General features: G+C 34.3%; 1 protein-coding gene across 3 annotated transcripts in view; it reads left to right on the top strand.

Moving 5' to 3' along the window:
- The first annotated feature begins 778 nt into the window (after positions 1 to 778).
- The window catches only part of LOC125668664 (Golgi-specific brefeldin A-resistance guanine nucleotide exchange factor 1-like), a 44,151-nt gene continuing 27,647 nt past the window's right edge, over positions 779 to 17,282 (top strand). For 2 of the 3 annotated variants that reach the window (XM_056162305.1, XM_056162303.1), the window contains exons 1-12: positions 779 to 1,029; positions 2,522 to 2,624; positions 2,951 to 3,017; positions 5,380 to 5,511; positions 7,555 to 7,673; positions 7,878 to 7,986; positions 8,555 to 8,664; positions 12,375 to 12,662; positions 12,889 to 13,089; positions 13,431 to 13,599; positions 13,870 to 14,090; positions 16,403 to 16,501. In XM_056162305.1, the coding sequence (XP_056018280.1) occupies positions 2,523 to 2,624; positions 2,951 to 3,017; positions 5,380 to 5,511; positions 7,555 to 7,673; positions 7,878 to 7,986; positions 8,555 to 8,664; positions 12,375 to 12,662; positions 12,889 to 13,089; positions 13,431 to 13,599; positions 13,870 to 14,090; positions 16,403 to 16,501 (1,617 nt within the window). In that variant the 5' untranslated portion in view covers positions 779 to 1,029; position 2,522. The remainder of the gene's footprint in view (positions 1,030 to 2,521; positions 2,625 to 2,950; positions 3,018 to 5,379; positions 5,512 to 7,554; positions 7,674 to 7,877; positions 7,987 to 8,554; positions 8,665 to 12,374; positions 12,663 to 12,888; positions 13,090 to 13,430; positions 13,600 to 13,869; positions 14,091 to 16,402; positions 16,502 to 17,282) is intronic. The other variant, XM_056162304.1, reaches the window with a different exon arrangement.

The raw sequence follows: 17,282 nt of genomic DNA, 5'->3' as shown, positions 1-17,282 counted from the left end.
AAAGATGGTGGGCTCACATGAGGTGAAACACAGAAAGATGGTGGGCTCACATGAGAAGCACAGAAAGATGGTGGGCTCACATGAGGAGAAGCACAGAGAGATGGTGGGCTCACATGAGGAGAAGCACAGAAGCTGGCAAAAGGAGGACCCAAATGGCGAGAAAAGATTACCAGCCTTATGTCTCACTACAGACGAAGACCTAGATCAGTGTGTGAATTAAGAATTTCTTCTCACAGGTTAAACATTGAAGTGGATAGGTTTACCAACACTCCTCTAAAGGGCTGATTGTGCGCCAAATGCAAATCTAATACTATAGAAGATGAAATCCATTTTGATATTGTGAAAAATATGATAACCCGGCAAAGAAAAGAAATATTTCAATTTATTAAAAACGAATAATAATAATAAAAAAATCCAAATATTTCTCTACGTTAGTCAACGAACAAAACCTATTTATATATTCAACTTGGAAGAGAAAGAGATTCTTAATCATCGTGTGCAGAGATAAGATATTATGATGTAGTAAGATATTATCATATGTGTAAAATATCCTCATAAAACTCGATGCTTTAAATTGTTATTAGATATCGACTGGCATTTCTTCGCTTGATTATTGTAATAATCTTCTATTTGTTTATTTTTGACTCTAAATTAGAAAAATAAATTCTGTTCTTTCATTGCATCAAAATCAAACGAGAACTATAATTCACCAACATCATTACTACGAGGAGGTACTCAGAGTGGAAAACACCAGTTATCCCCCTTTACATACTCTTCTGTTTTGAAAATCTAAAATGTCAACTCAATACACGTCATTTTGGTCGCTGTAGTAAATTGACATTCACAGTCGGTGGTTATATATGTAGTTTGTTTGTTACTTCATTGCATAGTTGAAGAAAAGATGAATTTACCAAGATAATTTGTGTCGAACAGAGCAAGAAAAGAAAAACAAAAGGGAAAGGATCGGTGTTATTTTGTTTGGTCTCGAGCTTACTGTGAGTGTGACTCTCACAACACCAGTATAGTCAGGTATATAAATTATATGCATTTGATTTATTGGTCACTATTCAAGTAGTATTTTGTGTTAATACAGGTGTCAGACAATAGACGTACCATTAATTGTTACTGAAATGGATATGTTTCCTAAAATCGCTGTAATTAAAAACACGAATCCTATGCCTTCCCATATGCATGCCTCCTGTGTTCGATTAGATAAGTATCCATCTTGCTTAGGGTGCACATTTTGCAAGTTTTACATGAAACGAGGCACTATCAATCAATACAAAATGTATTGTTAGTCTTAGGCTTGTGTAGTTCCAATTGCAATTGTGATTTTTACATGTGATTCACAGTTCACAAGTCATATTCAGAAGTGAGACTGTTTATATTTCACTGTATGAGAAGACGAAGGGCCACCTATTTTAAATCACGTGTTCTCACCACATATTAGCAATCTTTCTGTATGTTTTTGAGGTGAAACTTGAAACTCCCATTTTGATAAAATTTACATGCATGTTCCTGATTTATTGGTATATATAATAAAACCCAATATAATTATTAAATTTGATATCGGATCATATCAAATTTTTCTGACCAATACTTGGCCCTAGTTGACATGAAGACTGATAAATTATGATTGTGAAACTCTTGAATTGTAGTTATTTGTATTATTTGGTAATTTATCTCTCTCTCTTAAACTTGAGTAAATTATGTCTTACAATATGAAGATTATCTTTTTTTGCTGACTTCTACAAATCTTTTATACATGTAACTTAGCCTCCAAAGTTTCTTTCATATTTGTATTGGAGAAATATCCATTATTATTGTTTTAGAATAGATATTTTAGTTCATAGGTGATATATTAATCCCTGCCAGGCATTTTACATTATCATAATCAGGGATTTATTGAGATTCTATTTACTACCGGTAAAGGGTACCTTTCCCCCTTTGACAACAAATGAATATTTCCCCTTCCACAGGTAAACATTCCCCTTGAGATGTAGAAACTACATGAAAGTGTATAGGAATTTTAAGAAAAAACATTTTATACGTGTGTATTCTAAATATTTTTTTATAATTAACAAAGTCTTGCAATATAGACAAGGATCAGTAATCAATCAATTGATGTGCCTATTTGTAGGTATTATGATCTGAGATTGTCCCCCTCCTCTCTCCTGGAGGAAGCTCATGACTGCATTGTCAAAAATTCCCCTTAAATATGAAATGGGTTATAAGATACAAAAGCTGGATAAATCCCTGATAATAAACATATGGATGATAATGGCCTAGATTGAATATGCTCTGACAAAGTTACTATAATAACTTCAATGAAAAGAACTTAGAATTTGTTTTAATCATACAGTCAACAACTAAACAGGTTGGGAAGTTGAACTGTTTCAAAATATTTCTCTTATTTCTGCATCTAATGAGTATCAACCAAAAGTTGCCATCCATGGAAATTTGAGAAAATTTATCCTGATGTCAGATTCACATATTTGGCTGTATATGTATATTTTGACAGGATGGGTAGACCACAGAATGGAATCTATATCATTCAGGGAGAGATCAGCCTGGTTGTCACTGCGATGAGAAGAAGCTCTCGATGGGTGAACCACACACAGCAGGTTTGTCAGTTTCTCGTCTCTTCACTATTAGTCACCTACCAGCTGAAACTTTAATGTTTCACGAGGAATGGTGGTGTAAAGTCTTGAAAAGTCGTACATTTTGATACTGTTGATTTTGGAAAAAATTTGTAATAGTTCTTTAATTATCGCAATATTTATTGTTGCAAGTGACGCATCATTTCAGCCATTTATCAGGACAACATTTTTGTATTGCCTGTAAAGCAGTGTGAAGTAGATTAGTTTGAAAGTTGATGCAGTATTGATAGTTTAGCATTGATATGTGCTTTTAATCGCCTTGTAGTCTTTTCATTGTTTTCTATTTTTAGGATGAAGAAAGTGACCCCCTTCTTAGCAGTTTTTCTCAGTTAAAAGACATACTGAATAACATATCTGGTATGTCATGTATATCAAGTAGACCACTGAGTCATTTGAGTTTTGTTGGATTGATGATGATGATTCTTGATTGAGATTGGTTGAAAATTTTTCAAATGAAAACGTATTATGATGTCTCACTTTTGTTAAAAAACTTTTTGAAATATGTGACATCACACTGTGGGGGCTGTCAAATAGCATTACAAGACACCTGGGACAAATGCTTTTGTAGGTCACCTGAGTCACTCAGGTGACCTATTGCTATTGATCTGTGTCCGTCATTGTCCACTTTGTTTCGTCTGTTGTGTGTTAACATTTGAACATTTTGAACTTCTTGATAACTACCATTCCAATTTTTTTCAAATTTGGAATGTAATATTTTTAGCTCACGTGAGCTGAAAGTTCAAGTGAGCTTTTCTGATCGCCTGTTGTCCGTCATCTGTCTGTCTGTAAACTTTTTACATTTTCGACTTCTTCAGAACCACTGGACCAATTTCAACCAAACTTAGCAGAAAGCATCCATGGGTGAAGGGCTTTCAAATTTGTTCAAATGAAGGACCATGCCCCCTTCAAAGGGGAGATAATCACAAAAGTGTAAAAATAGGGTTTAGTGATTTAAAAATCTTTTTAAGAACCACTCAGCCAGAAAAGCTGAGATTTACATGAAAGCTTCTTGACATTGTGCAGATTTAAGCTTGTTAAAATCATGATCCCTGGGAGTAGGATGGGGCCACAATTGGGGATCAAAGTTTTACATGCAAATATATATAGGGAAAAATCTTTAAAAGTCTTCTTCTCAAGCACCACTGGGCCAGGAAAGCTGAAATTTATATGAAAGCTTCCTGATATAGTACAGATTCAAGTTTGTCAAAATCATGACCCCCGGGGTTAGGATGGGGCCACAATAGGGGATCAAAGTTTTACATACTAATATATAGATCTTTAAAAATGGTCTTCTCAAGAACCATTTGGCCAAAGAAGTTTGCATTTACATGAAAGCTTATACCTGACATAGTGCAGATTCAAGTTTGTAAAAATCATGGCCTCCGGTGGTAGGATGGGGCCACAATAGGGATCAAAGTTTTACATGTGAATATATAGGGAAAATCTTTACATATGTCCCAAGGTGACTCAAGTGAGCAATGTGGCCCATAGGCCTCTTGTTGAGACAGGAGGGACATAAATTGTGAATTTCATGACTCCTGCACCATGGGGCCTTAAGGGTGGAGCAAAAACTGCCAAAATTTATTGATTTTCAAAAATCTTCTTCTCTACAACTGCACATCTTTAAAAAAAACTAAATGCATAGTCATGTATGTATAGCAGGAAGGCTTTTACCAAATTGTGAATTTCACAATCCTCGGGGTAAAGGTTCTAACTCCAGGGTGAGGCCAAACTTGTTATGTAGTATAATAAATAACATTTTCATTAATTCTGTTGATACTAAATTGAAAATAGATTTCGGTAGATATTTAGAAGGAGCAGGTAGCCCTTTATCAAAATTGTAAAGTTCATGATCCCAGAAATAGGGTTTTGGTTCCAGGGTGGGACCAAAATTATCATATTGATTATTGTCTTTCATTTTAAAGACTTCTTCTTTAATTTTGCTGATACTGAATTGAAACTAAATGTAGGAGAAGAAGAGAGGGGTGCACCAAAATTGTGAATTTTGCAGCCCCAGGATTCTGACTCTAGGGCGAGTCCAAAGTAATCATATAGTGTTAAAATATAACATACATTATATCATGTAAAGTCTTTTGTGTTTTAAGAACACATCTTGTTTTATATTGTTGCTGAATATTAGAATTTAGCTTAGATATTCAGAACAGGAAAATTATTATAGATTTCATAGCCCTTAAGGCTAATGATGCTTTTAACTAATACTCACGTGACCAATAAGGCTTGTGGGCCTCCTGTCTTTGCAGGCAATTGAATTTGGAGTAGCAGTTACCTGTGGGCTAGTAAATTTTTTAACAAAGAAAGTATTGCATGAAAATGAAAGTAATTTCTCAGATGAGTTAATCGTAGTACAAGGTCTTAGTCATAAAAACATTTCCTCTGTAAAATGACTCGAGTTCCAAGCACGTAAAGATATAACAATGATAACATTTGGCAGCATTGTGAGACTCAAGTTTTGAATATATATTTTAAATAAAACTGCACAGCTTAAGTTCATGTATATGATACTGTTTTGAGTCACTTGTGAAATAATTCTTCCTCAAAATTTATGTAGTAAGACATGCAATCTGTATCCCTCAAACTCAAGTCCCAAGGTAATTCATCCTTTAAGCAAACTCGATTTATGTTTGAGATTGAAATGAAAACTGTAAATTTCTGTGTAACTATATTTCCTGTCTGACTCTTTGATGTATGTTTCCTGTAGATTTGGATGAAATTGAACCCAATGCATTCTTGGGACCTTTTCTGGAGGTGATAAGATCAGAGGACACAACTGGACCAATAACAGGTTTAGCTTTGACTTCAGTGAACAAATTCCTGTCCTACGGTCTGGTAGGTAAGTTCTTTTGGGTGATTTTCAATCGTACAAAGATGGTACATTCAATGTGAAAAGGTCCAGATACTGTATAAGTGGACATTTTAGCGAGACACATACTTAGGGATTTTCCCATAAAAGTGGGTATATATGTTTAGCGAGAGCTAATTTCCGCGACTTTATAATTCCAGGAAAGATAGATATTACCTCCGATATGGAATGAATTATTAGCGGTATTCAATTTTGGCGATCTCATCACTCATGCTAATTATGCCAAAATTAAATCCTTGTTAAAAATTCTGCTTATATGGTATGTTAAAGGTGCCACCAGTAAAGTGACATATACAGGTACATATACATGTGAGGATCCAGAACTTTTTTCTCATGGGAGTGGATTTCATCCAATGCAAATTTTTCCAGGGGCTCTGATCTATACTTGGGATTTCTATTATTATTTTACAACTGCAAGTGCATAAAAGCAAATATGAAATCTATGTCTTACCACACTTGGGGGGGGGGGGGGGAGGGAATAAAGATGTTTAGTTGAGAAAAAAATGTATACAAAACACTGTAGTGTAATTAAAATTGTGCAATACATGAAAAAATCTTTTTAGATTTTTTATGTGATAATCCCCATGTAGCATACTAAACTAACCTAAGACAATAATGGGGTGGGGGGTGGGTTGTCACTATGTTTCACATCACAGAGTATACCAAATCATCGTCGCGAGCTACGATTGCTGAGTCCTGTGGGACCTACCAAACGGAGACAATAGGCATGGCTTGCGACGATGGTAATGTATATACTCACATTTAAGTCAACCTGCATATAAGTTGAAGTAGGGGACTCATTTTTTAGAGGAAATTTTTTTAGGAATTTTACATTGGCCATCTTATACATGTAAAGTCAGATTGAATGATCAGATTGCCTGTCAACTCGAATACCTATTTTACAGCAAGAGTTGTCTCTCTTTGATGTCTATATTTTCTGAATGTTGGTCTCACTCTTTATTACCGATAAATCCATGTTAAACGCACTGAATGAATACAAAAATGATTTTACAGAGATTCATTCTTTGTCTCTTCTGCATGGTGATTGGAGTGGACCTATAATTTTACCACATAACATTGGATATCTGAAATAGACATATACAGTAGTTAGGATATGCTCACTGCCCAAGCTATTTAATACAAGCCATCCCTCCAGTAAAGAATAGTCAAATAATTGGATAATCAATTAATTACTGTATCTTAATTATAATATAGAACAGGTATCCATCTCACTGCAGGTGCCCCTTTAATTGATTGACAATGACATACCATCTTGCAGTATGTGTTTATTTAATGACATGCACCCCAATCATTAATTAAAATGATTTTTTCAGGTAAATGAAAGAAAGAAAAACGTCCACATTTATTTGCAAATTTAAATATGTAGTGGATACAGTCTACTCCTCTTATATTGATATTGAATATCAGATATACTGAAGGAAAAATAAATCCCCAGTAGCATTATTTATATGGTCCAACATTGGTTATAATGAACTTTTAGATATAATGATTATCAGGTCTGTCCCCTGAATTTCAATATATTCAGAGTAGACTGTGTTTAGTGCAAGGGTTCCATACAATGATTAAAGAAATACAGAATACCGATGTACTTTACTATTGGTAATCAGGCTTGTTCATTCATGAAATGTTCGCATCAAAAATGCCGTATGTTGACTTTAATCGACATGTAAAAATCATAACTTAAATGTAATTTTACTTTTAAAATTGCTGTGGTAAATACTAAGGATTGTTATTTTGTTATATAAATGATTACTCTTGGTAAATAAGTTACTGATTAAACAGATATAATCACTTGAAAAACATCGTCAGATGTCACAATATGATAAGTTGTATGGCAAGAAAAAAAAATCCGGTCATAGTATGCACCTATAAATCAGACATAGACTTCTGAGTCAAAATTTTACTCCCCAAAAAGTAACTTATATTTGAGTATATACGGTACACTCAAACTGTGAGTATATACGGTACACTCAAATTGTTTTTCTTCTTCAGATTCTTCTTGTGAGACAGCTCCAGCTGCTATAGAGAATATTGCAGATGCTGTCACACATGCCAGATTTGTAGGCACGGATCCAGGATCTGATGAGGTGGTCCTCATGAAAATTCTCCATGTAAGACAATTTATTTACATTTTGTACTACAGAATGAAAAGGACAATTGTGTAAAAAAAGAAGGAATTCATTTATAAAAGTTGAAATATTAGCAATGATAGCTATACATAAAAAGTTACAGAATTGGTGTTTGAACTGTTGTGTTTAGGCCTTCCAAGATATGATTTACTTATGACGGCTACACTGAGGGTCTTTTTTTTCCAGGTTTTACGGACTCTGCTGTTATCCCCAGCAGGGGTCCTCCTCACTAACGAGTCAGTCTGTGAAATTATGCAGTCATGTTTCCGAATTTGTTTTGAAATGAGACTTAGTGGTGAGTTGATAGGAAATTGAATGATTTCACAAACATATTTCAGTAACAGAAATTTGCTGAAAGTACTTCTTTGGCATTTTGGAATGATGGTTAATATAAAAAGATAACCCAAATTGTTGTTCATTAGGGACAAGATCAAAAGACTGATGTTGGATAAGAATCTAAATTCAGATAGTTAGGGGGGGGGGGGGGCATAAATTTTCCGTAAGTTTCTGTTATCGGACATCAGTTATACACTTTAGAGGAAAAAGAAAATAGACAAGTGATTGTTAAAAACCACATACTGATATTACATCTTAATGAACATTTAATAGTTTGAATGTGCACTTTCATTTGTGAATTAACAGTAGAAAAAGTATATAGGGTGTTATTTATAATTGTATGCTTTTATTTGTTAATCGATTAGTTTCAACATTCATCATATTTAGTTTTAAAGGGGGATTGGGGAATCTTGGTGAAAACTACGTGAATTTAGTTTTTTGTCAGACACTGAACTTTTGATGTTGCCCCTTACACAGTATCAGTGCTATGTTTATTCACTATGTATGTGTATTATTTTGCTCTAAAGAGCTGTTAAGGAAGTCTGCAGAGCACACACTTATGGATATGGTGCAGTTATTGTTTTCAAGACTTCCACAGTTTAAGGAGGATCCGAAATGGGTAGCCAACATGAAAAAGGTATTTAGAGATATATGTGATCTATCCTCTTCGAGCCATGGTCGGCTCATAAGGTTTGAGATATATGTGATACATTGTAGCAATTCATGCAACTTCAAATGAAAGACTCCTGTGAGATTTTCTGATCTAAAGTTATTAGCAACAAGATGGTTTGTCTTATTAACCAGATTCTTATGTGGAAAGATATTAACATAGTTTCAGACACAGCTGAAAAGAGTGCTATATAAGCATAGGTCTCAAATAAAATTTCCTCAGAATGTCGGTCAGAGGGCAATGTCTCATAGTATGAGCAGTAATAAATGTGCATGTGCATAAGACAACCAGTTTGTGGTTGTGTGAAGTCTATTCTATTTTAGTTGTACTTCTATGAGGACCCATTGCTGTGAAATACATGCAATATGTTTCAGTTGCAGTTGTGTACAATCTCTTTTACAATGGAATATTCTATTAAAATGTGGTTGTGTGAGGTCCCTTACGATATATTATATGGAATAGTATATTTTGAATTTGAAGAAATTGTGTGCAATTCCATGATAAATATCGTATTACAATGTCCAGATCAATGAAATATTTCAATTTTAATGGTTGTGTAGATTCCTTATTTTTGATCAAATGGTGTTTACATGTATTTTTCAGCAATATAAAAATTTAGAATAAGAGCAAGTAATTGTTTGTTGTTAGCGATTCTTCTCGTTGAATTACACGATGATAAAATCCTTGCATATATTTAATAATTTACAATGTTCAGTTTCATTTGTGGTTGTATGAGGTCCTTACAATATATTTAGGAAGAGAATGTTTTAAGTAAAATTCCATTGTTATACCCCCCCCCCCCCCCCCCCCCCCGAACAAAGTTCAGGGGGGGGGGTATATAGGAATCACTCTGTCCGTCCGTCTGTCTCCAGATTCGTGTCCGGGCCATAACTTCTTTGTTCTTTGACTTAGGCATACCATATTTGGCACACAGGTGGATCACCATGAGACGATGTGTCATGTACCTTCATGACCTCCATATGACTTTGAACCTTGACCTCAAGGTCAAACTTAAAGGTTTTTTACAATGGATTTGTGTCCGGGCCATAACTTCTTTGTTCTTTGACATAGGCATACCATATTTAACACATGAGTGTATCACCATGAGACAATGTGTCGGGTACCTTCATGACCTCCATATGACCTTGACCTCAAGGTCAAAATTAAAGGTTTTTACAATGGATTCGTGTCAGGGCCATGACTTCTTTGTTTTTTGACATAGGCATACCATATTTGGCACATGAGTGTATCACCATGAGAAGATGTGTCGAGTACCTTCATGACCTCTATATGACCTTGGACTTTGACCTCAAGGTTAAAATTGATTATAGGGTTTTTGACATAGTCATACCATAAGACATGGGTGTATCACCATGAGACTATGTGTCATGTACATTCATGACCTCTTTATGACCTTGACCTTTGATCTCAAGGTCAAAATTATAGGTTTATACCATGGATTTGTGTTCGGACTATATCTTCCATTTTCTTCTACAAAGGCATACCATATTTTTACACTCAGGAAAGAGGTAATTTATACCTATTAACAACACCCTTTGGGAGATTGGGGTAAGCGGGGGGGGGGGGGGGGGGGTATTCTTAGTGAGCATTGCTCACAGTACCTCTTGTTACTACAGAGCTCCAGATAATTTTTTAACACAAAGAGTATTATTTACCCCCTGATTTTCTAATCAATGAGTATTTCGCTTTTCAGAAAAAGTCAAAAGAGTTGTTTTGTTAATTTACTGATTTTCCTTGCTGTTTTGCCACTAATACAGAAATTGATCATCTAAATATAATCAGATGTTAATATGTGACCAAGTACCTGACATATACATGTATTAAAATTTTATACCTCAATGATAAATTTAAAAATCCCAATGACAATGTAGAATTTATGATATAAAAAAAAAACTACAAATGGTTTTCACCTGTAAATTTTCAAGTATTTATTGTACAGTATTGAATAAATTTCATAAACACCAAACATTTGTCATAGTGTAAGTTAAACTGTTATAATTGAGAAACAAAAAGCTTTTTTACCCAAATAAATATCGGTTTCAACGTCAAAAGATTTTGTGTCTTTCTATAGTATTTTTAAAAATTTAGATGAACCTAATTCTGCTCATATATATTGTTTGCTCTTTGTTTTCACTGCAAATTACTGTCGGATTCCCCTCACCTTGTACCGTTAACCAAAAACGAGTGCATGTTTGATGGAAGTCGATAAATAATTGCTTGACTCCCAATCTCACAAATGCTTTTAAAAATACTTAGTGAGGCAATGCTACTGGAGCGCCCTTTCAGTAAAAACTTTGATTAAGTTGAAGTTTAACGGAAAAAGTATCGTTTGTCATGTGACATTTTCTGTGCCATGTTTCAGAGTTGGACACTTAGGCACGTCCGACAGACCGAGTCTTCTAAAGGTTTGGTAAAATGTTGGTTTTCTAATCTGACTGGTCGTGTTAAAAAATAAATAGAAGCTTCATTTTAAACCATAAGATATTTTATTCTTCATTAAATTGTAACTGTAAAGACTTGGTGAACAATTTTAAACCGTGTGATGACATAATCTCTATTTTAGTTGTAATCTACTCAATGTTGAATAAATGTGTGAAAAGTTTTGTTTCGGTTAGTAAGTAGATATAAATTTAATTCATTTTAATTTAGAAAACAGTTTATATGAATTAATATAAGAAAGTTTTCATCAAATTAATAAAAGTACATTGTAAACAGTCGTTTTTCGGTGCTGACATGTGTGGGAATGTCTCTATTGAAATAGGACTTTTTGTCCTCAATGAAAGATGTCCCAAGAGAAAAAAAAGAAAAAGTAGAAAATAAACAATGCAGAGCTTTGAAATAGAAATTTTAAAAAAACTGTCGATGTTGTTTTATTCTAAATGAACCGAAGAATTTCCATGCCGTGTAGAATTCAAAGAGACAGAAAAATTGTGTTTTAAAATAAAAGATGAGACTTAAGACTTTTTATTAGACAATTAAATACATGTACATTATAGATCATACTTCACATTTGTCATTTGAGTTAAGTAATTAAATATGGAGAAACTGTCGGTCAAGGCTAGTGGATGTATGGTCAGGTCTAGTAAAAATCGTTTGAAGTAGCCCGACTTGTCTAGTGCTAAAAAAAATAAATGTCAAACCCTGTGTTTGTAGCTACAAGCAATCGTCTAAGATTGAAAATACAAGTTTAAAGCACTCTACCTCTATAAGAAATGAGTATAACAAGTAGGCCTTTTTAGTTGTTTTTGAATTATCTCTAAGCCATCTTTCAAAATTGTCATCTAAATGTTTTTCATAGCATTTATTTCATGTAAGACCAAGCGCTGAGCTAACCTCAATTCATATGAATAGAAAATTAGTACTTATATTATACTATCACAAGTACGCATTACTTTGGGACTGTAAAGCTTATTTTCATTCGCTAATGTGTAATAGTACGCCTGATTTTCAACTTTAATGGGTACTTGGTAAAAATCAATGAGTATTTATGCTCACGTTATCTTGAGCTCTGATTGTAAATATGATATTATATTGTAAAATTCACTAAATTTTGATTACGCTAGTATAGGTACAGTGTATTTCTAAAGTAGCATTCCATTCCCCCCTCCAGAGATAAGCCATTGAGTGGATTCTTATTCTTGATTGTATATTTGTAGCTAAAGATGAGAACAGGTGGGGTGGATCCATCTCGTTTGGGTAGGAAGAAGAGATCTCCTAAACCCAGACCAAAACGTCCCAAGATGAAGCAGCAGGACAACACGACAATTCGGGAGTCCGAAAATGTAACCAGCTCCCGCGAGGATGTGTCTGGGGGTCAGGAGGCTTCTCCAGAGAGCAATGTAATTGAAGGAATAGATTATGTCAATGCACCCAAGGAGAGGTTAGCCACGACCCCGGCCACCCCAGGGGAGGAGGGGGTGGTCGACATCAGTCGACGCTTCCAGGTAATGGGGGATTTGAAGTAATAAATTAGAAAACTTAATTTGCAATATTAAGGGTATGCGTTTAATTTTGGGTATGTTTTCAGTCACCAGGTGCAAGTCTGATTTCAAAATGCTTAGAATTCATAAAAAATGATAAATTTTTAAAGTGTATATGCGAGTCTTCTTGATACCAAAGTGATGAATCATTTTAAGGAATTTTGATATTTTATGGGTTTTTTTTTTATAGGAGGCAACAGACAGAGAGAGAGAAACTTCTCAGGACCCTTCAGAGTTTTCAGAACTTCAGACAGAGGAAAATTCTGCTAATGTCGATGAAGAAGCTTTTTGTTTATCATCGGAGCCATCCAATATAAATTTAAGTATAGAAAATCCTGAATCCACCCCACAAGTTCTGCTATCAGTTCCAGAGAGTGAAGACATATCACAAGTAAGACTCATGCATGTGCTACAATGATAATTACAGGGAATGGATAGGGAGTTTCTGTTGAGGAAATTTATAAAGTATCTTGACATTTCTTTTAAGGATAAATGTGATGTTTCTCAATGATACATAATATTTTGTGACATTTCGGGTACAGTTCACTTACCTGGAATGTCACTAAATTCAAAGATGGAGTAAAACTGGAACTGTATTTACCTGGAATAGAATATGTAACATAATTTGATTATCAGGATGAGCATTAAGTAGGTGTGCAATTCAGTTTTTGTATTTGTAGGGATGGATTTTAATTTGTTATGCGTATTGTAAGTATTTTTGTCTGATTACAGAAGGGCTGTGATTCACTGGGCATGAGCGGGGAGCTGGACCGGGCTAGTTTACAGTCTGAGGACACAGAGTCTGTACACAGTACAGCAGAAAATTTAGAACCAGTGATGGTGGATGAAATTGTAAATCCACAGGGGGTTAGATTTACCCCACATCACCAATCCAAGGAAGGTAACTATTGGGTTTTAATGAGTTTGTGGGACAGGTAAGGAGTTGTTGCAATGCCGAGCATGAATATAAGATTTATTTACTAATTTGTTTTGAAGTAGGACTAGGGGTATAATAGGTCATCTGTTTTATTGACCATGCATTTAAAACAAATGAATTGATAAGTAAATTATAAAATTTCTTATACACTGATAAAGAAATTTAAACCTGTACAGAATTTTGATAAAGTGAAACCGAGTGTACATGTGAAAACTAAAGGTAAATTATTTGTAGGCTCTGGACCCTTGTTGCCATACGGATTGCCATGTGTGCGTGAATTGTTTCGATTCCTGATCTCTCTGACTAATCCCCTGGATCGTCACAACACAGATGTAATGATACACATGGGTCTTAGTCTTCTTTCCGTAGCTTTGGAATCTGGAGCAGATCATATCGGCCATTACAATTCTTTACTTTATCTTGTTAAAGATGAAATGTGTCGACACCTATTTCTGGTATGTTGAATCTGGCAAGGCTCAGAGAGTGTTTTGTGAACATACAGTAAACTTCTTTTATAATGTATTCAGATATAAAGTATCTCCAGATATAATGTAATTATAATGTATTCAGATATAAAGTATCTCCAGATATAACGTAATTATAATGTATTCAGATATAAAGTATCTCCAGATATAACGTAATTATAATGTATTCAGATATAAAGTATCTCCAGATATAACGTAATTATAATGCATTCAGATATAAAGTGTCTCCGGATATAACGTAATTATAATGCATTCAGATATAAAGTGTCTCCGGATATAACGTAATTATAATGTATTCAGATATAAAGTATCTCCGAATATAACGTAATTATAATGTATTCAGATATAAAGAATGTATTCAGATATAAAGCATCTCCGGATATACTGTAATTATAATGTATTCAGATATAAAGTATCTCCGGATATAATGTGATTATAATGTATTCAGATATAAAGCATCTCCAGATATAACGTAATTATAATGTATTCAGATATAAAGTATCTCCGGATATACCGTAATTATAATGCTATTCAGATATAAAGTATCTCCGGATATAATGCAATTATCATGCTATTCAGATATAAAGTATCTCCGGATATAACGTAATTATAATGCTATTCAGATATAAAGCATCTCCGGATATAACGTAATTATAATGTAATGCTATTCAGATATAAAGTATCTCCTGATATAAAGTATCCCTGTCAAAGTTTCTGTATAATTCTTTATAAAAGACACTGCATACATTATATTTTTATGTAACATAGTACATTGTGTTACTATAAAGTAACACTAAAATTGGTGTCATTACATAATTACACCTCTTATAACATAGGTGTCATCCCGACACCTGGTTTCACACCTCTCTGGTCAGTTTGGTGATCCCCGATTAGTCACGGTGTGTTGACGTCATACAACCTGACTTCTGTATTGGTTGTTTTTATGCCCCCGAGATCGAAGATCGGGGGGCATATTGTTTTTGTCCTGTTTGTCATTCTGTCTGAAACTTTAACCTTGCTAATAACTTTTGAACAGTAAGAGATATAGCTTTGATATTTCACATGAGTATTCCTTGTGACAAGACCTTTCCGTGGGTACCAACATTTTTGACCCCGTGACCTTGACCTAGGAGTTTGACCTACTTTTTGAAAACTTTAACCTTGCTAATAACTTTTGAACAGTAAGTGATAGAGCTTTGATATTTCACATGAGTATTCCTTGTGGCAAGACCTTTCCGTGGGTATTGAACCTTTTGACCTTGACATTTGACCTACTTTTAATTTGATTTTTACATTGGTCATAACTTCTAAATGGTAAATATTAGAGCTTTCATATTGTACATGAGCATTTCTTTTGACAAGATCTTTCTACTGGTACCAAGATATTTGCCCTTGTGACCTTGGCCATCTTCAGAATTGGCCATTATCGGGGGCATTTGTGTTTCACAAACACATCTTGTTTTTCTAATGAGATGACAATCCTGTCACTGGGGTATCTCTTGGATGTGTCGGGTAGAAGTATTTATGACAATTTTTAAAAATAAAATTCATCGTTGAGTATAACGTTTATCAATTTAAAATGGTGACTCCAACTCAGAGAAAGCTGTTTCACTGAATACAAAGTTGCAAATTATTAATACAATAAATGCAGGAAATAAGACCAAAAAGCAAGTACCAGAGGATTTTGGCATTGCTCCAACACTTTGAGCACCATTTGGACTCATTGGGAAAAAAATTCTAGACGCTAAGGGCTGTGGCGAGCTTAGCTTGAAACAAAAGAAATCTGATCATCTTCATACCCTGCAGGAGAGGAAGCACTGTTTTCCTGTTCAAGACAACTCAAATTAAATTAATCAAATTACAAGTAAATCATTCATTTACACACACTGCTTTCATTTATATGCAGTTTTACTTTAAAACACCTCAATGTACTTGGGAGTCTGAAAAGTGTGTAGTACAGAGGTTATAACACAGAATTTGTTACAGTCTCTTGAGATACATTATGAAAAAAGTTTACTTTACATTTAGATAGGACATTAATTTTTTTCCTTCAGCTTTTGAAATGAAATATGATTTTTGTTTTACCATAACTATTCAACTGTTCAAACTAGATGTACATATATTTTAACACTATGAATGCTTAGTAAAGTAGCATTTATGAAGGGATGAAGCTGTGGTAGAAAATGAAACTGTCTTGGAAAGATTTCAAATTTTGTTATTAGAGAATTATAGCAAAAACTACCAAGAAAGGATAAATTCAATCTCATTTCTGCATGTTTCAGTTGTTGCAGTCCGAGAGACTTTCCTTGTTCTCGGCTTCTCTGCGAGTTTGCTTTCTAATGTTCGAGTCCATACGAAGTCATCTGAAGCTACAGCTGGAGGTATGTGATAATGTCATATAATGTAGTCATCTGAAGTTATAGCTAGAGGTATGTGATAATGTCATATGATGAAGTCATCTGAAGTTATAGCTAGAGGTATGTGATAATGTCATATGATGTAGTCATCTGAAGTTATAGCTAGAGGTATGTGATAATGTCATATGATGAAGTCATCAGAAGTTATAGCTAGAGGTATGTGATAATGTCATATGATGTAGTCATCAGAAGTTATAACTGGAGGTATGTGATAATGCCATATGGTGTAGTCATCTGAAGTTATAGCTATTGCTCAATATCTTGAGAATCGTTTGCTTGACAGAAATCAAACTTAGTACACTGGTACATCCTAAACAGTAGATGACCTCTATTGATTTTTAGGTCAAAGGTCAAGGGTAAATTTACTCTTGACATAAGATATTGTTTGCTCAATATCTTGAGAACCCTTTGCTTGACAGACATCAAAGTTAGACAATGGTACATCTTAAGGAGTAGATGTTCCCTATTGATTTTGAGGTCATATAGTCAAAGGTCAAGGGTCAATCCACTCTGGACATAGAAAGATACTGTCCACTCAATATCTTGAGAACTCTTTGCTTGACAGACATCAAACTTGCTACACTGATACATCATAAGGAGTAGATGATCCTTATAAATTTTGGTTTCACATGGTGAAAGGTTAAGGGTCAAACTGGATGTAGTAATATTTCGTCTCCGGTATTTTAAGAATCATTTGCTTGATAGACACCAAACTTGGTACACTGGTACATTCTAAGGAGTAGAT

Source organism: Ostrea edulis, chromosome 4 (genome assembly GCF_947568905.1).
Source record: "Ostrea edulis chromosome 4, xbOstEdul1.1, whole genome shotgun sequence".
In the NCBI taxonomy this organism is placed as follows: domain Eukaryota; kingdom Metazoa; phylum Mollusca; class Bivalvia; order Ostreida; family Ostreidae; genus Ostrea; species Ostrea edulis.
Note: the sequence above shows the minus strand (reverse complement) of the source record. Positions and strands in the feature narration are given on the sequence as shown.